At 48.2% G+C, this 27,285-nt stretch overlaps 2 protein-coding genes across 8 annotated transcripts; one reads left to right on the plus strand and one right to left on the minus strand.

Annotated features, from left to right (window-relative positions):
* Positions 1 to 324: 324 nt before the first annotated feature.
* On the minus strand, positions 325 to 6,249 carry MUL1 (mitochondrial E3 ubiquitin protein ligase 1). 3 transcript variants are annotated; one of them, XM_083513967.1, is made up of 5 exons: positions 5,862 to 6,249; positions 3,680 to 3,827; positions 3,229 to 3,316; positions 2,804 to 2,924; positions 325 to 1,602 (listed from the first exon to the last, which is right to left on the minus strand). In XM_083513967.1, the coding sequence occupies exons 2-5, from the start codon at positions 3,797 to 3,799 to the stop codon at positions 912 to 914; spliced, it is 1,020 nt and encodes a 339-aa protein (XP_083370093.1). In that variant the 5' UTR covers positions 3,800 to 3,827; positions 5,862 to 6,249; the 3' UTR covers positions 325 to 911. The 3 variants fall into 3 exon arrangements, with proteins under 3 accessions (XP_083370093.1, XP_083370094.1, XP_083370095.1); XM_083513968.1 differs by having other exon boundaries at positions 4,854 to 5,901; XM_083513969.1 differs by having other exon boundaries at positions 4,164 to 5,875.
* A 148-nt stretch (positions 6,250 to 6,397) lies between these two features.
* LOC310711739 (zinc finger and BTB domain-containing protein 40-like) lies at positions 6,398 to 20,146 on the plus strand. 5 transcript variants are annotated; one of them, XM_083513965.1, is made up of 14 exons: positions 6,398 to 6,519; positions 7,841 to 8,590; positions 9,420 to 9,565; positions 10,313 to 10,496; positions 10,914 to 11,077; positions 11,667 to 11,838; positions 13,278 to 13,682; positions 14,330 to 14,536; positions 15,613 to 15,777; positions 16,456 to 16,670; positions 17,324 to 17,486; positions 18,140 to 18,226; positions 18,334 to 18,560; positions 18,982 to 20,146. In XM_083513965.1, the coding sequence occupies exons 2-14, from the start codon at positions 7,897 to 7,899 to the stop codon at positions 19,084 to 19,086; spliced, it is 2,934 nt and encodes a 977-aa protein (XP_083370091.1). In that variant the 5' UTR covers positions 6,398 to 6,519; positions 7,841 to 7,896; the 3' UTR covers positions 19,087 to 20,146. The 5 variants fall into 5 exon arrangements, with proteins under 5 accessions (XP_083370091.1, XP_083370088.1, XP_083370089.1 ...); XM_083513962.1 differs by having other exon boundaries at positions 6,400 to 6,519; positions 18,973 to 20,146; XM_083513963.1 differs by having other exon boundaries at positions 6,517 to 7,340; positions 18,973 to 20,146.
* Positions 20,147 to 27,285: the final 7,139 nt, after the last annotated feature.

Consider the following 27,285-nt stretch of genomic DNA (forward strand, 5'->3'; position numbering starts at 1 on the left):
CATGCTGCAACCATTCCTCATAGGGGAGTTGCTCCATCCTCTTGATCACTTTGGTTGCCCTTTTCATCATCATTCACCCTGCGAAGTTTCCTGATTCTGTTTAATGAACAGTCAGCAACTACCAGAGAGCTGTGCCAGGTGGGGGAGAGGTTGTACTTCACTGGCCAGTGCAGCCTTCCATTTCCCCCCTGGGGCTGCTGCCCTGCCTGCCCCCTTGCCATAAGCTCAATAGTCTTCTGTCTTCTCTCTAACCACCTCCTTACTTAAAAAAAAGAAAGAAAAAGATTTGAGCTCTGAAATACTGAAAGCAAAATTAAAACCAAAGCAGTGCAAACTTAATTTATTCTGAGCACTGAATTTGGAGCTTCTCAGGAGAGAATTGGGATTGGTAAATGTTTCGGAGGAAGTACACACAGAGAGAGAGCACTGGTGAAAAACACTCAAAAAAAGCATACCAGTTTAGAAACATGATCCTGTTAATTCTCACACAGGAGAAAGAAAACACAAGGATTAGTTCAAGCAGCTTATCCAACCTGGTGCCCTCCAGGTGGTTTAGGCTACAACCCCAGGGTTGATGGTAGCTGTAGTCAAAAATATCTGCGGGGCAACAGGTTGGAGAAAACTGAATTTTCCATGGTTTACATGTGAATTGTCAGTTGAGAACCTTCATTTTGGCAAAGAAAATCCACCCAAGAAGTGTTGAATGGTCTACTTCCCAAATCACAGCAATCGTTAAAAGCTCTGAATCTTTGTTTACAGCTCTATGCAACATGGCTTGGTTCTCCGTCTGTGCCAAGGGTCACACCAAACCCACACCCCGCACGCCTCTAATGCTGCAGCGAAAGCCGGAAGAACGTTCCTCAACGAGAAAGACCGACGGGGAGCTCGCCAAAAGAGACGGCGCCGCCAATTCAGCTGTTGTACAAAGGCACGACTCTTGTGATCTCTTGCCTACAAATGGGGCAACGGGGAGGCTGGGGCAGCGCCTGGTAGCACTTGTCGCACGAGCAGACGTGCCCGCACTCGAGGAACACACAGGAGCGGGCATTGCTCAAGCAGACGACGCATGCGTTCAGCGTGTCCCCGCCCGCTGCGATCATCTCCTGCACCTGACGCAAGCGCTGCTTCTCCCGGTGATGGCGGTACTGCTTGTGGAGGACAAAGAAGAGCACGGCGCACGTGGCAAAACCAAAAAGTAGAGTCAGGACCTTCCAGAGACGGACGCTCGATTCTTCCTTCTGGAGCAAGGCCTCGAAATCTAGGCTGCTTAGGTAATAGCGCATCCCCTGCTTGGGGGGCTGCAGCCTGATGGTGTTGTTGTCCAGGACCAGCTCGCCCACCCCGGTAAGCGCCGCCCCCACCTTCAGCATCTCTTCGGTCTCCTTGATGCCTTTGGGGCGCTCCCCACTGATGTAGTGGCCAATCACATCCGTGAAGGACTGGACGGACGGGTGGAACTTCTCGTACACTGTCTCCAAGCTGAGCTCGGCAGCGTCCAGGGGTTTCAACACCCTCACGGCGACATCGGCTCCTCCCTCCTGGGGCACCATATCAAAGGCTGTTGTGTTGGTCCTCTGGTGAATGATCTTCTCGTAGTCGCTCCTGGGGAACGAGGACCCAGCAAAAAGGTTTAAAGCAGCAGCAGAAACACAGAACGGATTGCCCACTTAGCTGGGCCCACCTGCTGCACACATAAAGGTTTGCCCGGACACGGGTCCTAACATTTTGGTCTACAGAAACTTAATGAAGAATTTGATTGAGTTTGCCGGGATTTGCTTGCGCTTCTCTTCCCTCCCCTTCCGTATCATGACTATTCAGATCAGGGACAGGGCAGGTCTATGGCCCTCAGGCCTCTCATCAAGCCATACATCTTCCAAAGTTGCACCCTCCCCTCAGCATTCTTGCCTGGTTGGAATGCATTCTTGAACTCTGATAATGTTTATTCCTTCTCTCAATGGAGGACAGAGTGTGAGTGAAATCTAGCCTGCTATACAAAGTAAAACTTGATTTTCTTTATTGCCACCTTTGCCTCTGGCTCTGCCCACCACTGGTCCAAACGGTCCCCTGCCCCTGTTTCCAACTGCAATGCAATTGTCACACACTGTTTTGTTTTCCTCTTTTGATTGCTTTTCATTGACACTTCGCCTCACTCTTTACATCTCTCTCTCCCCATCCCATATCTGCCCACTAAGAATGATCCTTTACGCTATACTGAAATGGACTTTTGTCCACAAAACCTTATGCCGTAACAAATGTATTAGTCTTTAAGGTGCCACAACACACTTTGATTAAACTTCTTATGTGCTAGATGCAGACTTTGAGAAAACCTGCGGGATCTTTTTTTTAGCAAGGGGGCTGCTTTTCTGGCACAGAAGCCAGATTTTTTAAACACACAACTCTCCATCTTGGCAAGGTAGAGGCATTCTCACAGGAGCACATTCCAGCCAGGCAAAAGCACTCACGGGGGGACAGAGCAAGCCTGGGGAGGGGATACAGCCTGGGGAGAGCCCTGGGGGCGAGAGGACTGCATGCAGACTCCACCCTGATAGAGATTGAAAGGTGGATTATAATAATCTGAATGGCACCTGGCCTACGCTACTGATTAAGCCACATGCTCCAATAAAGGCTCTTAGAATCATAGAATCATAGAGTTGGAAGAGACCACAAGGGCCATCGAGTCCAACCCCCTACCAAGCAGGAAACACCATCAGAGCACTCCTGACATATTGCCTCACACCAATACACCAGTGGAAGCAACAACCCTCTTGTCCCATTTTCAAGTCTGGGAGTGAAATGTACCTACCAGAGGTGCGTGGTTCGGTTCCATACTATCTTGTGCTCCTGCAGTGTTAGCCTCTGAACCACTCCCTTGCAGTTTTCCACAAACTGACTGTTGAGGGTTTCCTTAATAGACCGCACTACACCTATTGGATGGCAGAGGGAAGAAAAAACAGCTGAAAAGAGCTTACTTGCACACCTGAAGACTCACCACAGTGTAACAGAACAGCAAGAGCAATAGGAACCTATTAAATTACCCACAGGTCTAAGGACTATGCAGTGCAGGGACAGCCATGATCACTGGTTGAGGCTAATGGGAGTTGCATTTTAGTGTGCATGTTATACCATAATCCTCCCTGACAGATGGAGCAAACTAGACACCTAATGGCAAACACTCATACATGCTTCCCACCCCCATTACCAGCAACCCACAAGACTCACAAACCCTACCTTCTATTACTGCATAAGGAACACATTTCCCAGGTGCTTCCATAAGGATAGTCTTCAAATCCTGGTCTAGGGTGACTTTTTTCGCTCCCTGGGTGGAGGGAATTAAACATAGGTAAGAGCCCGTTCTTCACTCAAAATCTTTGCATAGGTCTACTTTGCGTAGGAATTAATTGACTACAACCCATAACACAATAATTGTGTACCCCCCACTCCTTTCTCGCCTTTTGGGATTTCCTCCCTTCGTTTGGCATTTGTAGTTTTTGGATCCAATATACTTTTAGTTTATAATGTTCATAACAGGCTTTACCTTTTATAAATTCAACATTTAAAGGCTGTTGCAGCTGCTCCAGATACTTTTCAGTTGAGAAGCAGAACAGACATTGAAAAAATACTGAATACGTAAAATTAAAAATAATGGTTATCTGTGGCCCTGTTCTAAGCAGCAACTGACCTTCAAGCTGTAAACTATTTTTGACTTTTGCCTGTAAATGGCATACAGAATTGCGGTGACAGCTGAACTGGTCGCCAGGAGGATCACCTGTCCCGTCGAAGGACGTCCAGCAGCATCCATTGCTGTAATCTAACTCTGGTATATATGCCTAGAAAGAGAAAAATAAAATGGTTTGGGGCTCTTTAGTCAGAAAGCACAAAGGGTTAGAAATAACCTAGCCTCCCATCTCTGCAACACTATATCCCCAAAGACTGCCCAATCCTATTTCAATACTTTACTCCTATGTCTATACGTGTCTTATCTTGCCCACAAGTCATATTATACACCTTAGACTCATTTGGAGTATATCTGGAAACAACCTTCAAGAGTCCACACACAGCAAGAACAGACTGAGGGAAATTTCTCTGGGCATAGTGATATTTTGAAAGAGAGATTTCTTCAGATATGTAAAAATTATGGAAACAAATAACACATAATAGCCTACCTGTGCTAGTATCAAGGTTGCTTTTGGCTACCATAAGCTGAATTTTAAAAAGAATGCAACTATCCAGCCTGGATACAGTAACTGTGAAAGCACCCCAATAGGTGCTTATAAATGATTCTTATGTCTTGGAGAATTCTCTCTGCAAGCTGTCTCCTCATTCATTATGACAACCTTTTATAACACTAATATTTAAAACAATATAGATGGCTGCTAGTTTCTAGAACGTGCCCTGTTCATTTGTGGTTCCTGCTCAACTGAAAATTTGCCTTTTTTATTTACCAGATTTACTATTCTCTAGATGTGGATTCTTGATTTGAATGCATTTATCTTTTTTCTTTGTATTATATTTTAATTGATTTTCAAATATATACACAAACTTCAAATACAACACCGTATTCAGAAACAATGTGATTTTTCTCATTTATTATAAGTATTTGTGTGCAGCTTTTCCTCTCCAGATTCTACAAAGCAGCTCACATAGATTCATTACACCCCTATGTAGCCTAAAATCAATCAATTCACCCTACAATCATAAAACAGGAAGAAATAGTCACTCTTTCATAACATCAAAAATTAGCAGTCCCAGCAGGTCACAAATCTGCCATTAAAAGTTTGGTTAATATGGTAGTTTTAACCTGGAATACCAAGGAGCTGAATGTACACTACTGTTTATTTCTTTTTATTACCCACCTCGGGAATTTCATTGGCTATCCACTATTCTTAAAGCAAGGAATATTGCAGACCCTCAAAGACTAGAAGATTTATTGTGGCACCAGTTTTCGCAGACTATAATATGTTTTGTCAGTTAGATACTCATGAAGGACATTTTATACACTTGATGAAGGGGTTGTAGACCACGGAAGCAGATGCTTCAATTAAACCCATCAAGGTGGCACAATACACAATGCCATCTCAAATACAACTGCTGCCTCAGGGGAAAAAACCTCCAGTATCCAGCTCTCCAAACCACCTTCCAGTCACTAACTTATAAAAGTAGTCAAGCCTAATCAGACTAATCCCCAAAACTTTGGGAGATCAAGTTCAAATCCCTCCCTTACTCAGCCATCAAGCTCAGCTGGTGACTTCAGGTCAGCCACAATCTCTCAGTTTACCCTACCTCGCAAAGTTGATGGGAGGACAAAATTATAGGATAGAGGCAGGAGAGAACCTTTGCATACTCTCTGAGCAACACGGAGTAAAGGGATATAAATGTAATAATGCAACAAGCAGAGCTCTACCATACCAGGCCAGAGGCCCATCTAGACCAGCATTGTGCTTTTCACAATGGGGAGGTCACAAACGGGGGCTGTACACCACAGCCCTCTCCCAGATGGTTCCACAGTTTATCTTCTCCTTCATGAAATTTGGCTCATCTCCCTTTAAAGCTGCTTGAGGTGGGAGTCTATGTTCAAATCATGTGGCAGGCAGTTCCACAAGTCAAGTCAACATAATGTGAAGGACCAGTCTCTTCTGCCAGTCAGTTCATGCCAGAGTATCCCTTTCCTGTAATACTGTATATCAGTAAAGCTACAACGGCCGCACCCCAAGCTGCCAACACCAATCTCAGGATTCTCCAGGGCAAGCAAGCCACCCCTAAAAGAGACTCCACCCCTACGCCCTCTATCCCCAGGGTAACACAGGAGGCTTCCACCATATCCGGCTCCAGAAAAAGGGATGCTCTCCAGACAGCATTCCTACCCCTATTTTGTGTCTTCCTCCGACCTACTTCCGGGAAGAAAATTTTCTTTCTGTCGACGTCCGATGACGTCAAAGAGGCCCAAAAGGATGTTTTTCATAGAATTTCAGGGCGCTGCCTAGAGCGACGCGAACCTCGAACATCCGGTCGCTCGGCTCATTCAAATAACCCCTGAACCATAGACTTAAAAAAAATGGTAGACTGATCACTCCTGTCTTTAGACGCATAACGTCCTGGCTCCGTATTGCCACTTTTTACTTTTGAGGCGGGAGGGTGGTGCTAACAAACGAAGCCATTGGGGGAATCCTGAACAGTAGCCGACCGGCCTCTCCCTTCCCAGCCCCGAGCGCTCTTCCGGAGCAGGCCGTGGCTGTTCACGTGATCTCGTTGCTCCCGCAGCGGCCAATCCGGTCTTCAGAAGTTAACCATTTGACGCGAGGCGGGTGGTGGACCTCCGTTGACAGACAAGGGACGAGAGAGGAAGTCCCGCCTCGGGACCCGCCTGTGAAGCGCGACTCTTCTCTTGTTTCCGCCTCTGTGCCCGGGAGGAGGCGGGGCCGACAAGCGGCTGAAGGACGCCGTTCTTGTTGAAGCTTTATTGTTCCTCCTCCCTCGCGCCCACCTTCGCCCGTGTCCGCCGCCGCGCGGCTCCCAATAAAGGTAACCATGGCAACACCAGCCGGCCTAGGCGCTCGATTTAGGCCCTCCTCGCCGTATCCCAATTCGTCTCTCCTTCACCTGACCGGGGAGGGTGGGGGCCACGAAGAAGACTCTGGCTCTGGGCAGGCCCCTGCGTTTGGCTTCTGCGTGGGCCTGGGGCCCCTTCGGGCGGCCGCCGCCTAGCTCGAACGGGCGAGGGAGAGAGCGCGCCCGGGTGGGAGGCCTCGTCCGGGACAAGCCCCTCGGGAGGCTGGTGCTGCTCGGGGGGGCCTCTGCGTCCGCCCCCTCGCATCTGGCCACCGGCCACGCATCTCCCTTGAAAGGGCACTCGGCCCAAGTTGGGCTCTGTTAAGCTGTGAGACATGGCAGGGAATGAGGGAGGAAAGATGCCTCGAGGCTGGAGCATCGCTTTCATTGTGTCCCCACCCCCCTTACAAAAAGGCTCCCAGAGCGGCTTGTGATAAGAAACAGCTCACGAAAGCGACTGGGGGGGGGGGGGACACACCACAAACTCAGGCCCATCACATGTTTCCAATGCATGACTTCCCTTCAAGAATTCTGGGAGCTGTAGTTCGCCTCTCAAAAGACCTGCAGTTCTCCAAACTGAAGCTTTTTTGGGTGAACCATGGGCAGCACCAGCATGGTGTAACCTGGCATCATTTGTGGGACTTTGCCTTCCTCAAGTAGCTTCCTTTCAGTGGGAAACCAAAGGTCCACAGAACAGCACTGGGCTGTTTGAAAGCCCCTGTCTGCAACAGGCCCATACTTCTCATTAACTCTACCGTTTCGGATATTTAAAGAGCAGTAGGTAAAATTAAAAGGTAAAGAACCCCTTGCTGGTTAAGTCCAGCCAAAGGTGACTATGGGGTTGTGTCTCTCATCTTGTTTTCAGGCCGAGGGAGCTGGCGTTTGTCCACAGACAGCTTTCCGGGCCCAGTGGCCAGCATGACTAAAACTACTTCTGGTGCAACAATTTGTATCCACTTAAGATGGCCCTCCTAGGCTTCCTTACATGTTGAGGTTTGCAGTAAGGAATGGGAACCAGGAGGTTGAGCCAGAAAATGTCGATTTTGAGGAAGGATGGCAAATGTTACACAGCAGGCAGAACTAGAGAGCAGAGCAGAGGTCTCTAAATAGAATTACCCTGTTTGGAGGAAATACTTTCTTACTCAAAGTCTAGTTGGGTTTTACTGGTGGAAAGCAGTAGTGTCCCAAGGCTGTTCACCTTTGTTCGTGGCAACGCCACAGGTTTGATCATAATGGGGAAGGGAACAAGTACAGTCCACACAACTAATTTGCTGCTCTTCTCATCTGCGTACAGCTGATTGGGAGCAAAACTATACAGAACGTGAAGGGAGCAGAGACTTGCAGGGAGCTATGGATCTTCCAAACTACAGCCAGCAACTACTTCAACAGCTCCATACACTCTGCAGGGAACAGCAGTTCTGCGACTGTAGCATCTTGGTTGGGACGATGCATTTCCGAGCGCACAAGCTTGTGCTGGCAGCAGCCAGTGTGTTGTTCAGGTCTGTGCTGGATGGCACAGACACAGTCTCCATTGATGCTTCTGTGGTGGCCCCAGATGAATTTGCTCTCCTGCTAGAAATGATATATACAGGCAAGCTGCCTCCTGGGAAGCACAATTTCACCAACATCATATCTGTGGCAGACAGTCTGCAGATGTTTGATGTGGCTGTCAGTTGCAAAACCCTTCTTGGGGACCTTCTGAGCTTTCCAAGTCAAGAAGTGCTGAGGGACATTTCTCTTCAGGCAGGGGATGCATCTAGTAAAGGTGTTGCCACTTTGGACAGTTCTCATGCTGCAAAACTCAGTGTCAAAGTGATGTTGCATCCTGAGCAGGTTTCTTCTGGCTCTGCAGACTCTGTGGACACTACCAGAGTGCAAGGACAGAGCACATGTCAGGAAGCTTCAGACAAGGAAACTCAGCTTCCTGATTCTCATTGCCAGGATCCCAAAGTTCTCCTCCCTCTGTGTCCAGGTGGCCAGAGCATTTGCGAGGAATGGGAGAGCACCAAACTGCCAGAGGCGAAAGACCTGGTTGGAGGTACAGGTGAGAGTGTCACCTTGACATTGCCTGCTCCTAATAAACGATAGAGTAACTTTGCCTGTTGTAATTCTACCCAGTGGACTGATTCATACATGTATGTACCTTGTCTGACAACGGTGAGGTCAATTAGTGAACTGCCTCAGTTGAAAAGTTTGCATTTGATTCTGTGCAGAGACAGCCTTGTTTGTTGTGCTTTCCCTGTGATGGCTGTTTCACACATGGAAGTCATCACTTGATGCTGTGAGCTGCTGCTCCTGTTGCAAGCCAAAAGCCAAGAGCTTCTGCCTGTGTCCATGCATGCTTTCCCCCTTGTCTGCAAGAGGAGGGAGATGCACCATCTTAACCTGGAGCCCCAGGTGGGAAAAGCAAAGCTCTTCCCAAGAAACTCCTCCAGCAGCACCTATTAGGTAATTAAGACGTTTTGGTTTTTTAGCATAAACATTCCCACCAGAATGTTTCCTTGCACTCATTTGTGCCAGTTTCATTTGTGACTCACTTCCCATGAAACATCCCAAAGCAATTTAGGAACAAGGCATCAACAGTAACAAAGAAAAAAGGAATACAATTTCCAGATGAATAAAGGCTGGGATAAAAAACTGCACTTACAATGCATTTTGAAAGGAGGTCTTCAGTAGATGCCAACATGGAATGCACTCCCAGATGAAATCTGCTGCAGAGTGCAGTGATCAATTATGTATGCTTGGTGTGCACAGTATGCCGTGTTCTCTTGCTTGGTGAATAATTCTCAGAAGAGGAAGACAAAAGGCCCTGCTATCATCCTGCTTCCACTGGCCTTTCTCCCTTTGACTTTCTGGGCTTCCTCTTTTCATAGGAAGCTCAGAAGAGGTGAAGCCTATAGCTGCTGTGCCCCAGAAAAGTAAGGAAGAGCTTCTAAAGGATTTGACACAGCTGAGGCCTATCCAAGGGCTCTTGGACACATCAGAGGATGATGCTTTCCTCTCTGGGGCAGAAAAGCAGGTAAACTGGAAAAAGAGAAAGGCAGGGGCATACCCGTGTCTTTTTGTCACTCCCTTCTTACCCACATTACCCTTCTCTCTCCCACTAATGCCTCCTTCCTTTCTGCCAAGAAATTTGGCCTAGTACTTAATTCTATGTCAAGGAGGTAGGCAGAGTTGCCCAGTTCACTTCATGATGGATAGCTCAGTTAGTTAGAGCATGGTGCTGATAACACCAAGGTTGCAGCTTCAATCCCCGAATGGGACAGCTGCATATTCCTGCATTGGAAGGGAGTTGGGACAACATGATCTCAAGGTCTTAAGCTGGATTCATGCATTAGCTGCTGCTTCTGTCAGTTATTTTAAATCAGTTTGTCTTTTTTTAATGTTTATCATATATTACATTTATATATCTTTTGTAAGATACCTTGCAAGAGTTTGTACCCTAATAAGTGGTATATAAATGAATTAAACAGATAACTTAGGGCCAGGTTTTCCCAGTTTGCATTGCTCTTGATAGCTATTAAGCATCAGTGGTGCCTTTGCACAGAATTGGTGCCCAACTGAAATATTTTCTGGAATGCACAGATCCTGTCACTGCCAAACATGCCAGGTTAGATTTCTGAAACATACTTGAAATAGTGTATGTGTCTCAAAATTTCAGCTACTGCAAACAGCATTAAAGTGTGTATGGGGGCAGGGGAGTATTGCATGTGCGTTTGCTACGTTTCTTAGCATCTCCTGCTTAGCTGTGTAATTGTCCTTGCAGGCTGCCATGGACTGCTCTGAGGGCAACTCACCCAGGGACGCTGCAGAGAATCTGTTCAAGGAGGAGAAGATCCTGAGCCCAGAGGCCCTGTCAAAGTTTCTCGGGGCCCTGAAAGCTCCTTTCCCTGGCCTTGGTCTCCTACTGGACCGTTGGGTGGCTGCAGCAGTTAGTTCTGACAGCACAGGTACCCTTGGGGTGACAATTTGGCGGCGGTGGGTGTTCAGAAAAGGCTTTGCAGGCTATGGCCCCAACTGAGCTCTCGCTCAGGATCATGGAACAGAGGGTGCCCACCCCCCACCTCATCCAACGAGGCCTCAGATGGTCTTTGTGACATGCAGGAGAATCTTTACCCATAACATAGACTCTTTCTGCATACTGCTGGTCGCCTTGCTTGCTCAGGATGGCCTGTTCCTACATGTCCTCTAGTCTAGACTTGAAACCATCCCATCTGGGTTATCCAGGCTCCAAGAGACAGTTTGAAGATTTCTCACAATGGGGAGCACATATTGGGGCAGGGAAATGGCATGACTGTTGGGAAGCTGAGGCTCTGCAGTAGCCCTCTAGTTGGTAATTTGACACCCCACCCTGCCCGTTTCCATAGTTGGCTCTAGTGACAGCATTGCCACAGAAATATTACTGAGGCATCGCAAGCTGATTTCCGAGGCCCTCCAGCAGGGAGCTGGTCCAGAAGAGGAGTTGCCACCAGTAGAAGCAGACCTGGCCAAACCAGCCAAGGAGGTTCAGGATGCTGTCCCTAGATGCCAGGTGTGTATATCTCAGGTGTGCTAAGTCTGTAGCAGGATGTTTGCTGGGTGGATTCAGACAACCAATGGCCAGGTGAATGTGCGCTTCACCACTTGGTCGTCACCCCATCGCAACATCATCCCCGATGACTGGGAAGGAGGTGGTGCTGCTTTATCAAATGCATTACTAGCTTATGTGATTCATTGCCACAAAATACAAATGGACACATTCAGGGAGGAAGTTGATCATCAACAGCCCTCCACCACTGTAGCTCAGCAGAGCTACTATGTTGCATTTCATTTTGGTTATTTATTTATTATCTACACATGAAAACCATCCCTTGCCCTATAGGCTCTCAGGGCATGTTAGGAGTCAATAAACGACTGTGGTTCGACAGGGCAGGGCTGCTGTCTTTTCTGTCCCTGCTTGGCAGCTCCCAGAGGCATGTGGCTGAACTCGCTGGACCTTCTGGGTTGATCTAGTCCCCCGTGCCACACATGGGGAGCATCTGCACCTGCTCGGGCACCCAGTGGAGAGGTCAAATAATCCTGCTATGCAGCAGGGTAGGGGGACTCTCTTCATTATGTGTTTCTTCTGTGGCTTTTCCCAGGTGGTGAGCACTTGCCTGCAGGAGGTGGCCCCTGCGACCTCCTGGAGGGCAGCTCTGAGCAGTGCCTGGAACAACAAGCCACTTCCTGCCACCCAGATCTGCCAGCTCCTCTGCAGCATTCAGGAGTCATTCCCAGGCCTGCAGACAGTGATGCAGGAACTACAGCAAGCTGGTGAGAATCTTTCTGCCTTCTATATGCCACTCTCTAGGCACGTGGTGGGGGACACGCCCAGCCCCAGCCTGTAATTGAATTGGCAACATACACCTCTGTGTGCATGCTTGAGAGGTGCATTGTTTTGTGGTCAATTTGGCAGAACTTGAGGCAAAGGGAGAGTGGGGGGAGCAGCTCACTGCAAAGCGACTCCCGCTGTGCGTCAGTTCAGGAATCCACAGCCAGGAGGCTGAATGCTGCCCAGAGTCGCTCCCAGCTTCTTTCAGGGGGCTGCTGAAGAAGAAGCCTTTCATTGCAGAGGTAGTACTCAAAGGCCTACGGTCTTGGGTTGTTGCATGAGGGGCCTGGTTGTTGTACAAGGGTCCAGTAGGGGGGAGCAGGCAGAGGAAAGTGTGGAAGACACTTTCACATGGCAGCTGATTTTGCCTGGTTTCTTCTACTTTCTTCTACTGCCGTGGGGAGGAGGAGAGAGTTCATGGAAGCATTCTCTAACCCTGAAAACCCTGCTCAGTCCCCTGAAGGCGGCCCTGTTTAAGGAAGTTTTTAATGTTTGATGTTTTATCGTGTTTTTAATATTCTGTTGGGAGCCGCCAAGAGTGGCTGGGGAAACCCAGCCAGATGGGTGGGGTATAAATAAATAAATTATTATTATTATTATTATTATGAGATATTCCACCAGACACAACCCCCCTCCCTTGCACACTTAAGGCCTGGAAACTTGCTTAATTAAAGGCAGAATAGATTTTCAGGTTTTTAAGTATTATTATCAATCAACTTCTACACAATCATCTGAAGACAGTGTACAGGAGAAACAGGAAAATGTTTTTTTAAAAAAACAGCAGGTACACCGAAAACAAAAGTAAGACAATGCAAAATATAGACCCTTATAGCAAAAACCCATTTCTCCTGTTGCTGAGCTGTGCAGTTCATGGGAAGAGTGGTGTCCCCTCAGGTGCAGGCATGTCCTTGCAGGATTTCTCCTTCCTTTCAAGCCGCCTGACCTTGCGGTAGTTGATCCTCATTGCCCAGCCAATCTTGCACTTTCCAAGTAGCTTTAGGGAAGTGGTACAAGGTTTTTGCCTCAGTTGCTACAAAGATTAAAGCTATGTGACCTGCATATGTTGCACCCGTTCAAGTGCGCTTCAGAATTCCTATTGTCTTCCACGGTTGGTGTAAGTTTTGCTTGGCAAGGGGGTAGATAAGAAGCTGAAGCAGTTGTTACTGCTGACCAGTCCTGGGAATTCCTCTGGAACTGTCCTGATGCTTGGAAGCACTTACTAGAAACTAGCAAGCTAGAAGCTAGAAACTTGACCCTTACAAAGGTTCTCTGGAAGCTGTGCTCAGCATATTGTTCTACAGATATTTTTGGCTCCTGCTGATGGCCCTGAAGCCACAGTCCACATGCCTCAGAGCGACTGTTTCCTTTTGTTCTTCCACAGGGCTCTTGACAGCTGTCGACGGAGGGAAGGCCAGTGTCTGGAAATGGAAGGTGAACAGCATGTCTCAGGTTGAAGCGGTGGGCAAAGCGGAGCCAAAGGGGGGCCAAAGCCCAGAGGCCCCCAAGGGAGCCGCCTCCCCAAAGAGCTTTGCCTGCAAGGCCTGCGGGAAGAGCTTTCGCTTCTACTGTCGCCTGAAGGTGCATGAGAAGCGCTGCCGGGTGGCCCACCAGAAACCGGCGCAGTGCCCAGAGTGTGGCGAGGCGAAGGCCTCCAAGGCAGAACTGGAGAAGCACCAGGCGGAGGCTCACGGCAAGCTAGGCTCCTCCCTCCGGAAGAAGAAGCCCAAGAAGCCCCGCCTCCCCGTGGCCTGCGACATTTGTGGGCGGGAGTTTGCACACACATCAGGTATGGCCAGCCGCAGGGCTCCTGGGAGTTGCAGGCTTCCCTTTTTATCTCTTCATTTACAGTCAGGCCCCCTTTGCATTCAGAAGTGAAACCCCAGAGGTCCAGTCATCCTCTAGATTGGGGTTTCTCAAACTTGGGTCTCCAGCTGTTTTTGGACTCCCATCATCCCTAGCTATCTGGACCAGTGGCCAGGAATGATGGAAATTGTATCCAAAAGCAGGTGGCGACCCAAGTTTGAGAAACCCTGCTCTAGATCCAGATGCCTGCTGAGCCTGGCTGAGGCAGAGGGAGCAGGCTTGGCAGCCCATTTCAAAGCCTTGAGGCTGGAGAAGAAGCCTTGCTCCTCCCACTCTGCTTAGCCCAGCCTAGATGACTTTCTCTGGGCACATTGCGAGGGCTGTGCGAGTGAATGCCACTTCCTTACCATGCCCAAGAAAAGCTTGAGAGAGGGCCCTTCCCACAGCAGGGACTTTTCCCAGCGTGAATCCCCTCCGCTGCAGCCCGGGCCCAGTTTGAGCAGGCGGTGGTGAGCAGCTCTGTGTCCCTCGAGAAGCTGATCTGAAAAGGCTGCACATGGTGTGCTGGGGAGCTGAAGGCTTTCTGCCTCACCTGCTGCTGTTTCCTTGTTCCTCCCCGCCTCCCCTCAGGGATGCAGTACCACAAGCTGACGGAGCACTTTGACGAGAAGCCCTTTTCCTGCGAAGAGTGCGGTGCCAAGTTTGCGGCCAACTCCACGCTCAAAAACCACCAGCGCCTGCACACGGGTGACCAGCCCTTCGCCTGCAAGCACTGCCAGATGAGCTTCGCCCAGGCTTCGGCTCTCGCCTACCATACCAAGAAGAAGCACGCCAAAGGTGAGGCCAGGCACCCCTCCGGGTCAGCCTCCGACCGCAGCAACTTGACAGGAGTCCGGGAAGCTAGCAAAGAACCAGGGGCCCTGCCGACACATGTCATTTCCCCCTGCACACCCAGAGGCTGCATCTCACGCAGCCCACTGCCGAAATGTGCCAAGGCTCCCCAATAGAGCAGGGGTTGGGCCGTGATGTGCTGCTGCACAGCAGGGCTGGGAGTCAGGGAAAGGCACCTTGGCAAGCAGCACTGAGCCCCGCTGTGTGGAGGAGCCAAACTTCACAGGCTGTTGGGTACTGAAAGTTGGGGCGTATGAGTGCTTCCCTTGTGGGGCTACCCAGCCACAGGGAAGAGACTGACCTCATCACAGCTTTGAAGACCCCAAAGTGGGTTGCTGCCCTCTGTCCCTCAGCCACCTTTTTTGGCTCCTCTTGCTGTCTTTTCCAGCTGATCCCTGTCACTCTGAGACAGTGTTTGAGATTAGCCAGGCGCATTTTGCACCTGGCTTTTGAACACTTCCGACCAAGTGAAGATGCCTGGGTGCCAGGATGGCGTCTGACACCACCATCTGGAGGTGCATGCCTGGGGGTCATTGGATCTGGACTGTTTTCACACACTCATACCCCATCCTGTAGAATTCTGTCGGTATTATTTTATCAGCACAATTGGAATGCATTTCAGGAACCCAAGTACTTTTTCTGCACAGCCTGAGCAGGAACAGTCACCATTAAGAAAAACAGGTCAGAATAGGCCTTTCTCTGGGTCAAGTGATTTTTCATCTTTAAGGTCACCAAGCTCTTAACCTGGCTCAAGATTGTCATCTGAACTAGCTGGATGTTTAACTGAGAATCAATTAGTGGCAACTAGACATTTCATTTTGGCAACTGCAACCTTGCTTAAAGGAGCCATTTGGTGCCTAGCTTGTATAGCTGATTTTCTAACACTGCTGTGAGACCAGGCACTGCTTGGGTATTCTGGAAAGCTGATGATGGTCCTTCTAGCATGCCAGTCCTTCCATGCTTAGGCTCAGTGTCATAATATTAGCCCTCATACCAACACACTGCATTGGCTCTCTTGGCAGGGAAGATGTACGCTTGCCAGTACTGTGCCGCCGTCTTCGCGCAGTCCATTGAGCTGTCCCGCCACGTGCGTACCCACACAGGTGACAAACCCTACGTCTGCCGGGAATGTGGGAAAGGCTTCCGCCAAGCCAACGGTCTCTCCATACACCTGCACACCTTTCACAGTGAGTGCCTTGAGCTTCATAATAATAAATGACAGCAAAAGCTTCCCGCCCTCCCTAGCTTTGTAAGTTTTGCCATTTACTGCTCATGCACTTAAAAGTGCTGCAGACACACCCTGGAAGGAAGCAGTTGCAGGATGCCCCCTGCTCTGCCTCTTATTGTGAGGGCATCCCCTTCCTGGACCAGTGCCAGAGATCTAGAGGAGTTTATTATTATTTAGAGATTTTTTTTTTATAATGATGAGTAATCTGATAGTTCTTGCTCTCAAGCTTACACTCTTGCATGTGTTGCTGCTTTGGAAAAGGAGGCAGTAGTCCTGAGCCCTTGAGGTAGGGTGACCCCAACTGTCCTTCCAGGAGCTAGAGGTCTGCTATTGGTGGCAGCTGTTCTTCTGTGTCTCTGCCTTAAAGTCCCACACAGCAGGGTATAGTCAAGGGCTTGGGCTCCGCCAGCAAGGCTGGAATCATGAGGAGCACCAACATGATGCCTAGCTAAGACTGAATGTGGTCCTGGTTGTGAGCAAAGTCTCTCCTAGAGATAGGGCAGTCATAATCTAAGGGGAAACAGTTCTGTGATTGTAACCAGCTCCTGTTTTGTCCTTCTTCTCCTCCTGAACCCTCTGCATGTGAACTCGTTTCCTGGCCCCACCTTTCTGCCCTCCCCTCCACATGGGGACTCAGACATTGACGACCCCTATGACTGCCAGAAGTGCCAGATGAGCTTCCCCACCCTGCAGGAGCACCAGAAGCACATTCATGCAGCCCACTCCAGGGAGTACCACCCATGCCCGACCTGTGGGAAGGTTTTCAGTGCACCGTCCCTGCTGGAGCGCCACGTGGTCACCCACGTCGGGGGGAAACCTTTCAGCTGCCAGATCTGCAACAAAGCTTATCAGGTGGGTCTGCTTTGGCAGAAGCAGCGGCCAACGGGACAACCATCCCTCCCCTTTACCATTCTTAGGTCTCACCCCTCCCTCACACAAACAGGCACGTCTTCCATTGCTTCCCCTGTCTCTGGGAATCCAAAAGTGCTGAATTCTAAAATGGACATTTTGTCTTTTTGTACATGATAAAAAGCTGTATTTCGCACAAGGCGTTTTACAATAAAAATCAGTCAAAGGTGACTTTGTAACAATAAAATACCAAATAAAACCACCCCATTGGTTCCAAAGACTGTGTTTACAACAGGCAATCAGATTCTGACTTGGTCACTCCTTTGCACCCAGGGATGGCAGAGAAGGCGCACCAGGGAAGTCTTACTTGGACTTCTTCCAAAGACTTGCCTCCACTGAAGATCAGGCTCTTCTGTGGGCATCCATTGACCTCCCTTTGTGGATAGATAGAAAATGCAATTGGGGGCATGTGGGGTAGCAACAGCCAAGGGATTGATGTGGCAGTGCTTCCTTTGGAGACAGAAGCCATTGTCTACCTCAGGGATAGGGTGGGTGGACTCCCCATAGTGTGAATCCCAGAGTCAAGGCTTTGAACCTGCAGCCCAAGCCCCTCTGTGTGTGGGTTGTGATAACCAGAATGGATTTGCTCCCTCCAGCAATTGTCAGGGCTGTGGTACCACAATCGGACTCATCATCCGGACATCTTTGCTGCTCAGAACCACCGGTCCTCCAAGTTCTCTTCGCTGCAGTGCAGCTCCTGCGATAAGACCTTTCCCAGCACTGCAGCCCACAGGAGACACACCAAGGAAGAGCATGCAGGTAAAGGACTCAGAGGGCAAAGGTGCCACCTTGGTGTCTTCTGCTCTTGGTGCCTGACAGATCTTGTCTCTTTGGCACGGCGCCTCCAGCTCAGCACTGGCTGTTAGGTGAACTTTGTGGGATCAGACCAAGGTCCAGCTCATTCGGCAGCCTGTCTTTCTCTACCTTTGTTCCTGGCAAAGTCAAAAGCAGGGTGGTCCCTGCCCTCCCCCAGCATCGTGTTCAGAGGTAGACTTCCTCTGGGGGTGTGGAGGTATATGGAATCCACCACTCTCTTCCTAGGAACTGTTGGACCTCCACAAAACCTCCATTGCTTGTTATAGTTTGGTGGGGTTTGGGTGCATGCTTTCTTCACACTTCACTTTTTAGGCAGTGGTTTTGGATTGAGGGGACAAGTGTCGGGAGCCTGGTGGATCCCACAACAGCCAGGTTTTGGGGGAGAGGGATCCATTCTACTGAGGTGGGTGGCTTACCATTGGCTTTTTGTGGGGCTGTGTTGGTTGGAAGAGAATGCATTAGAGGAGCCACCCAAAAAGGCTTTGCAAGCCCTTCTGCAGAGCAGGGGACTGGGTGAAGGTCAGTGGATATCTGGCCTGTAGCTGAACCCTCATTTTGATAAACTACCCACCGGGGATCTCATGGCTTTCCTTTAGAAGTGACATTCCATGAGTGTGAGAAGTGCAAGAGACTCTTCCCTTCGGTCGCTTTGCTGCAGGCCCATGAGAAAAGCCAGCACTCGGGTGAGTGTCCCACTAATTTGCCCCTTGTTGCCCCTCTCCCTGGAGGTTCCCACTTCCCTGCCTACTCATGACTGCGCTGTCTCTCTCTCTCTCTCTCTCTCCCTTAGGATCTCAGCCCCTCCACTGCCCACACTGCTCAGCCTCTTTCCACCTCCAGGGGGCACTGCAGCAGCACCTGGCCACCAAACACACCAGTCCTTCGGAGCCTTCCTGGGTCTGCACACTCTGCGAGGAAATCTTCCCTGGACAAGAGCAGCTGGAGCAGCACTGTGGTGCTGAGCACCCAAAGGTGGTGGTTGCCAGTTCACAAGTTCCAATGGCCCAGGGAGTGCAGGTCAGTGATACCTTTCCCATTAGGGATGTTAAGCTGACCCCTTCCCAGTCCTTTGTCTGGGCCCCTGTTCTGTGTCATCCCATCAGGAAGGGCAAAGCCTCTTAACACAGCTTCCCCCACACGCAAAGTTTTTCCTGGTGTGTTACGATATAGGCCAGATGTGGGGAACCTCCAGTCCATGGGCCCAATTGACTGCCAGCCGGTCAGAGCCAGTTCCCCAGTCTGGATATAAACAGTGTCGCCCCTTTTCTTCTGATGCCAACTTGGAGTTGCCTCAACTTCACCCACTCCCCATTATACTGTGAGGAGGAAAGCCAGGCTGAGCGTGAGTGGCTACCTGCCCGCAAAGTGAATGTCCAGCATACTCTTCTGCCCAGCTGAAGCAGTGACATCCATGTCCTTTCCTTGTCAGGTGCTTCAGACACCTGAGCCTGTGGTCACCGTGGCAGAGCCGGAATTTGCTGACGCTCAGGTGTTTCTGACGTTGCCAGAAGTACAGGGTACCAAAGTGGAGCACAGCTGGTGATGGTGAATTCGGAAGACTTGCTGGATGAAAAAGTCACGGCGATGTGAGATGGGGAGAGGGATAGCCTGTGCCAGCCTGTGCTTTTGTTGGGCTGGAACCTGCTTGAACATTTGCCATGGAGCAAGGCACAGCAGGGATGAAAGCAATCCTAGAAAAACAGGGTGTCCAGGATGGAAAGGTTTGGATCAGATGCGCCCATTGAAAGGCAAACTCTCCCTTCTGGGCATCATAGGAGGCTGTGTGGTTTTGTTCTCTACCTGGCTGTGCCCTTTTTAAGGCTTCCTTCCCTTCTGTTTGGGTACGCTAGGCCATTTATGAGATGAATAGGGGAGCTGCGTGAGGGCTGCCCAGGGGCCTGGGTGCCACGTTTATTTTTCTGCTCCTGGAAGCAGGCGTAGGGAAACATGGTGATCCAAATAGAGAGTGGCAAAGCAGATGGCAGAAGCATGGCTGCCTTGCCATGTGGGCAGGTGGTTGAGGACAAGAACCCCTACCCAACCTACTCCTAAGAACACGGCTGCTCATCCTGCAGTCCATGAGCTCCATCCAGGACAATCTCAAGGCTTGAGGGGTCTCTGGATAAACTTCCCTCTGGTAGGCCATTCATTGGTGGGTCCTGGTAGACTTACCAGGCAATGGTGGCAGCTGTGACACTGAGAAGCTGGATCAAAGTGCCCTTTAAATTTCCCTCCAGGCTCCCACCTGTTGTTTCACTCTTGGGATTGTGTGAAGCTTGTCCCAGCCACCTTGCTCTGCTTGGACCAGAACTTTTTTTTTAACGAATTGGGGGGGGGGGTCCAAGGCAGTTGTCACAAATGGGCCCCGGCAGCTGTACTGGCCCTTGCACTGCAACATATTCTTCATGAGGCAGTCCTTTGGCAAACATGGCTTTGAGCTTTCTAGAAACAGCTTGCAAGCAATACCTTGTAATATGCATCAGTAGCTCTGACGTACTCAACTGTGCGAGGACAAACTGGTATTGAAATTACTTATATGAAGTTAGCAAACATTAACAATGATGTTAACAAACTGGCTGAATAAACTGAGCTCCTGTTTTGTATGAGTCTGTGCTACACGTGTTATTTGGTGATAATCCTAAACCCTGAATTCATTTGTTTCTGTTGAAAATCTCTCAGAGTCAGCCTGGGTTTACCGAATATTGAACATGGGTGAGCATCTTCAGCCTGGCTTGGCTTACTGTTTCATTTTTTATTTGGAAGTGTATTTTATTTCTTTTCAAAAAAGAGAAATAACAGGGAACCCAGGAACAGCTCTGGAGTACATTTTATGTTTTAAATACACACTATGCAAATGACATAACACAGGACGAAGAGGCATTCTGTGTTCAGTTTGTCTTATCCCTTTGACTCCATTACCTTTTTATGTGGCACCAAATCCCTTCATAAAGTGGCATGTGGAATGGCGGTGGTGGGGACTTGGACAGTGTTGATGCTTCTGCACAATGAATGAATGACTCCAGGGCTTTTTTCAGCTGGAACTTGACAGAACTTAGTTCCAGTACCTCTCAGGTGGGCACCATTGCCATTCTAAGAGAAGGAGGGGGGTGTTCATGGTGAGTTCCAGGACTTCTTTTTCTAGAAAAATAGCATTGAATGGATCCATGTTTGACCCAAGCTCTTTAACCATTGTATAGTGCAGTGTTGGGCAGTCAGAAAGTCAGTCCAGCCACCCTTTCAGTGAAGGCCATTGCTACTCTTCCAATGTTGATATTGATGAGTTATGGATGTACGTTAAAAACTTCTGAATGAAGTGAATGAACGAATGAAAAGAGGTGTGGAGCAGGGCAGAACCCACCCCTCTGGGCTGTGCCTTCCATCTGCAGGTTGTGAACATCAGTAGCACCTACAAAATTACTTTGATTGGCTCCTAAATTGACTTCTCACATATAAGGTTAGCACAGATTAGACACACAGAGCCAGCCACTGCATACAGAGGGGTGAAATCCAGACCGCTGAAGTGCTATCCTTGAGCCTGCAGTCTCTTAAATTGTGTTGCTGCCACCTTGTGACATAAGATCAGTACTCCATCTGTGGAGCACAATCTTCTCTGTGTTGTTGTCATCTGCCTTTATGCTGGTAGTATTAGGGGAGCAGCCATATACCAGTGTGCTCTTAAGAAATGGAGGGCCCTGACTGCTGTCTCTAAAGTTGACATAAAATTAAAAAGCTATTAGATCTTTGTCACTGTGAGGACTGCTGAGCTTTAAAATACCTGGAGCTTTGTTTCATGATTAGTAATCTCGCCTAGGCATATGGTAAAGATGCCTTGATAATGTTCTAATGTGTTTTGCCAGCAGGACTGAAGAACCGGTTAAAAACCTGGACCATTAACTTGCCTTTATCTCCATCCAGAGGTCAATAATTGGTTGTTTAATGTATCCGTTGTGTTAAGGACATTCCTGTTCTATTAGTTCATCAGTTAGGGTATCAAAAGCTAAGCCTAGATCAACAAAGGTTGTGTACAGGGTTTTTTTCTGCCACCTACAGCTTATCTGTGACTTGAATTCTGACGGCTGAAAGAGCTACCTATTGCAAAAGCCTTTCGTAAAAACCATCCTGTTTTACTGTAAGGCCCAAGAGTGACATTTTCCCTAAGAAGTAAGAAACCAGCTTCTTAACTGAAAGGGCAGGTAGGCTAACTGACCTGTAATATTTTGAGTCTTGGGAATTATTCTTCAGATATAAGCACAGTATTTTACTCCAAGCCACATGGGAGCCTGTTGTCATAGAGCCTCTTAAATCTGATGACAACTTCAGCTGGGTTTGGCAATCACATAATGACATTCATAAGCATGGAGGAAGACTTTGCATCATACTTCCTCATGCAGGCCTGGTTAATGGAGGTCTTTCACATGATGTGTGAAGGGGCAGTCGCAGATCTGTCACATGACCTCCCATCACAAGGCTTTTTCATTGGCATTCATGAGGTAGTGATGAATTTGCTCAAGGGAGGAAAGGGAGGAATTTGTCCACTTTGGGGCAGAGGATATGAATGGAAGAGTTTGTGGTAAAAGCAGCTAAAGAGTGGTATGTCAGCATACCACACTCACTATGTGGTGGCAAGCACCTGGAGCAGTCTACATTTACAGGATCATTTTTCTTGAGAGTGGGCTGATACTGCTCCTTAACTATTGTTTAATCATTCATTCTTGGAGTATTCTTTCCATTCCTATATGGCAGCAGTATCCAAAGTGATGGCCTGCAGATGTTGGACTACAACCCCCATCAGTCGCAGCCAACATTACCAGTGGTAAGAGACGATAGGAGTTGTAACCCAACATAATCTGGAGAGCAGCACACTGGCTACACATGCTTTAGGAAGCACTCAGATTTACAGGGTTAATCCCAGTGCTAGTCCTGTTCAGTAGACCCTTATATAGATCAATCCATTTCGTTGTGCCTGCTGGACTTAGTTGGGTACAACTTAAAACAATACCATACTCTGAGGACTTAAGCAAATCCAAATAACTATCACCCAAAATCTAATGGGGCGGGGTTGGTTGGTTGTGATCAACACTAGAACTGTAGTGAACCTCCATGAAATTCATTCTTGATAATATATTGAAGTATTTTTAATATCTTCATTTGTAAGCAGCTTGGATCTTCACAGAAAATTGGGGTATCGTTTTAAGTTTACTTTATTATTTATAGCAGCTCAGTAATCTGCAAGTGGCGCTTGACAGGAAAGACAGAAAGAGCCACTGAGAGCAGAGCTTTTGACAACCAGGCGCCATCCAGATCTTTTGGGCAACAACATCCCGTCAGTCCCAAACATCACACTAGCTGGGGCTGGTGGAAGCGGTAGTTCAAAAGATCAAGGCGGGCACCTGGTTGGGGAAGACTGCTTTAGAGAAACAGCTGGGAAGGAGAGAGCTGCAATTACTAAAGCAGCCCATGTTAAGCATCTGAAAGGAAAGTGACTAAAATGACCTTCCCTGATTTCGGGATTGTGGTGACGTTCAAGTGTATTCCATTTAATAAATTCACTAATCAAAAATGAGCAAATCAGTGGACAACCCTATTAATAAGCAATCTGATCACACCAGAGGGCCTTCAAGCCCCTGGATGAATACAGAGCAAGCTGCTGAATTGCTAAGAAGGACATTTTATGTTGCTTGCAAAACCAGCCAGTCAGAGGATCCATTGGCTTTTGTCAGAGACATATCCCGGGTTGCGGGGAAATCCAGAACATTGTCTTAGATTTTTTCCTGCCACCCAGCAGAAACTCCCCTGGGCTATGGCCAGATGGCCTTTCTGTGGTGTTGCTTTATGTGTGGAAGGAGGGGGAGGTGAGGAGGTTCTGCCTTCCCAGAGTTACCAAAAAGGATGGGAACCGAAAATGTTCCCAACCTTTTTTCATTCTTTTGGGGGAAGCTGAGACAGAAGAGACGCTACAAATCTCTCGCTCTGTCCCCGGGCTACCGTGCATGTGGATTTACACATAAATTGTTCTTGGAAGTGACACCCAACTTTGTTCCTCTCTCACAAAGGGGGCATTTTGGGATGAATGTCAGCTCATGGCTTTGCATACCTGATGCTTTCTCCGCTCAGGATGCCTCCTCCATCCAGATGAGACTTTCCGTATTCATTCAGCCCCAGTCCTTTTGTGTAGCTGCCCTATGAAATGGTTTGTGACAAGGTATTCATCTTTCCCCTTCGTTTACAGCTTCATTTTAGCCTTGGCAACCTGGCTTAGCAAAAGACAAACCATTCATTATATCCCTCTCTCTCGGATTGGGGCTTATTGCACTGTTTCTTGGAAACCTCCCTTTCAAGCAGTCCATAATCCTTTCTCCGAAGGAAGCATTAGCTCCAGCTGAGTTAGTTCCCTTTTACAGCTCTGACACAAGTGTATTTGGGGGGTGTTTTTATACGAGAAAATGAATGCTGGGGTTGTTGGGGTTTTTTTTGTTGGGTGGGGGAGAGAAAATATCTCATCGTGCTGTGTTGTATTTTGTTTCAGAGTTAACTGGGAGCATCCATTATATTTTCAGGCAGAGAATATAGGGGCTTGCAAGCTTATAAGAACATAAACGTTGTGATCACACTGATGGTCCTCTAGTCTAGCGTTCGCTTTCTCGGCCAGCAAACTTCCGGACCCTCCAAAGGAGGTCACGAAAGGAGCAGTGGCTGTTCCCAGTACTATACAACTTTTAGAAGACATCTAAAGGCAGCCCTGTATTGGGAAGTGTTTAACGTTTGACGGTTTACTATGTTTTTATATGTGCTGTAAGCCGCCCAGAGTGGCTGGGGAAACACAGCTAGATGGGTGGGGTATTATTATTATTATTATTATTATTATTATTATTTGCTGGGGATTTGGGGTTTTCTGACATGGTCTCATTATCCAGCTTGTGTCCACACAAAAAAACCTGACCCCTCGCCATCCTAAACATACTCGGTTCTTTCAACTGTTCCTTACCAGTTGTAGGCTCCAGGCTGATCGCCCTCCTTTGCAAATGCTCCAGTTTTGCCTTAAAATGAGGTGCCCAGAACTGGCCACATTAGATGTGACCTGATATCCGGGTGGAGGAATAAAGTGAGGAGGACATGGAGGGGGGCATATGTGACCCTCCTCCTCAGCGACCCTCTCCATCCCTGACGTTTGTATGCTGAAGCTTTTAAGCCGAGGATGTGTTTCTTGTGCATTCAAATGAATGTGCTTGAGAGGTCTTTTTGCAACTGAGAAACCTGTGCATCCAATGAGGTTTCCTATGGCAGGGTGGATTCTAAATGGGTTCAGAGGAACATGTAAAGGATCTCCTTTCAAGCCATCCCATTTGACACAGGAAGGGTGGGGTGTTAGGGGCAAGGCTGGAATGTGTCCCCTGGAGCCCCTCCCTGCAGGTTCTTTGAATACTTGAGTAGGCCTATTGTTTCCTGTTATCGGCATAAAGAGGGGTTGGAAGCACCAAACACAGAAAAAGAGGAGCAGGCCATAATCTCAGACCCAGCGAATCCAGCCTCTGTTTGTCTTCTGCACCTATCCCATTGCAAAACCTTCCTATTTGCTTGCCCTGATTGCTCACTTTCAGGAAACGGGGCAGCCTTGTGACAGATCTTGATTGGATTACCTCCAGACTGTCAATATTTTGCTGGAGGAATTCAATTGCATGCCAAAATTTAAGTTTGCACAGTTAAAGTGGATTAAAGCACTCTGGTGCAACAAATCCACTTTCAAAATACCCACACTTTTTGTTGTTAGGAAAGTGACAGGGGAAAGGATTCTAAAAACATGATATAAATGTTTGATTTATGGGAATGCTCAATAAGCATTCTCATCATCTGAAGGAGCTCCTGCTCCAATCTATCCAGCTATGTCACAGACAGGATTTATTATATCTTTTAAAAAATACTTTCAGGCCACTTTTCCAAGCAATTCCTGAAAGCTGCTTATGACAACAACAACCCCCCCCCCAAAAAAAAACTAGAAATAGAAATACAAAAGATTAAAACCTCAAGCAACTCATCTGATCCAATCTGCTCACAAGGAAGCCAAGAAAACATTGCCACTGTACAAGCAACAATATATATCACTTCTGGAAGACCAGTTGAGGAAGAGGTCATTGAGGCCTCCTGAAAAGCCTGCAGCCTGGGCAATGGCTCAGAGCAGGTTGGAAGGAAGAGAATAACTCCAACCCTTCAAAAGTAGGCAGGGTGTGTGTGTCCTCTGCTCTGCATGAAATCAGACCCTCCGAGCTTCAACCACCTGTGATATGTATGCCCTGGTAATGGGTACAACAGCCTTGGAAAGAGATCCTGTTTGCAGTTTCGAAAAACCTTTCAAGTGCCCAAAGCCTGCCATGTCTATTTAAATCAACAAATTGGTGGAGGAGAGGGATATCAGTGAGTACAAGCCATGATGGCTATTCTCTGCCTCCACATTCAGAAGCAGCAACGCTTCTGAATGCCAGTGCTGGAAACCACAGGAGGAGAGGGCTGCTCTTGTGCTCAGGTCCTGCTTACTGCTTTCCCTTGGAGGCATTTGGTTGGCCACTGTGAGAACAGGATACCAGACTAGATGGGCCATTGGCCTGATCCAGCAGGCTCTTTTTCCCTTCTGATGCTCTAAATTGGTTCTGGAGACAAACGAAGTTGTTGTTTTTTAATCTAGCTTAGTCTTTTTTTTTTTTTAATGTACCTAGTTATTACTCTCATTAACAGGATTTGGTTTTGACAGTCTGCCAGGCTCAAGAACAATCAGTTCCAGGGAATCCTTGTGCAAACCTAAGGAGTCAGCAAGCAGAATGCCTCCTGGGTGATTTCAGAGTTCCTGCCTTGCATCATCACCACTGCTGTGCAGTATACATGTGTGTGGAACACCCCCTCTCTTTGCTTGCAAGCCAGATCCATTTGTAGCCACGGGCCCTTTGCCATGGAGTTCTGCATGTACAGGAAAATAGATCTTCATCTTTGTAAACCTCTGCAGCAGTCGCTGCCACCGCCGCCTCTGCTAGTCATGCTTACAATGCCTGGAACAGAACTTTATTCTACTTGCTGAGCTATTTCTTGAAACGGTTTTGCATCCCGATAACCCACATGGCCCTGTGTCAAAAGAATATTGAATACTTTCTTCTTGCTTCCTGAACTGTTGGCAAAACAGAGGGCTGTGGCATCGTCTGTTCTTTGTACATTCCTTACAATATGCTAGTGGCTAAGGCATGAAATAAGCCCACAGTGGCTAAGGCATAAAATACCTTTCATTAGCTCTCATTCCAAGCTCCCACACGGGGGCTAATTTAATGGCCACCTGTGCCTCTGTTTCAGAGCAGAGAGCAAATGGAGAGAAGTTGTGCTTTGTGACTACTTAACACCCCCCCCCCATAAAACTCTTCCATGCCATGGACTCTTTGAATGTCTTTCTCGACCCCCTCTTTGGCTTTGTCAGAAATGAGGCCAAATCTGATACATATTTGCAGGAAATGTGCACATGCTAACTTGTGTGACAGTACTTTTCATCAATTTATTATGTCTATTTGTTTTGAAAGTTTGTCGAGTTTATTGAGGGGGGTTAATTAATATCTTACACTTTTATGTAACCTGGACTTACATTTTTCTTTTTTAAGTGGGCTATAAATTTTGGCAGGGTGCTGGCTATAAAGTTAGCCAGAACTTGCCATCCTGCAGCTGCAGCACGTACTACCATGGAAAATGGCAGTCCAGCCTTTGAGGTCCTTAA

The sequence above is a fragment of the Podarcis liolepis genome (assembly GCF_965112155.1).
Source record: "Podarcis liolepis genome assembly, chromosome: 7".
Taxonomy (NCBI): Eukaryota; Metazoa; Chordata; class Lepidosauria; order Squamata; family Lacertidae; genus Podarcis; species Podarcis liolepis.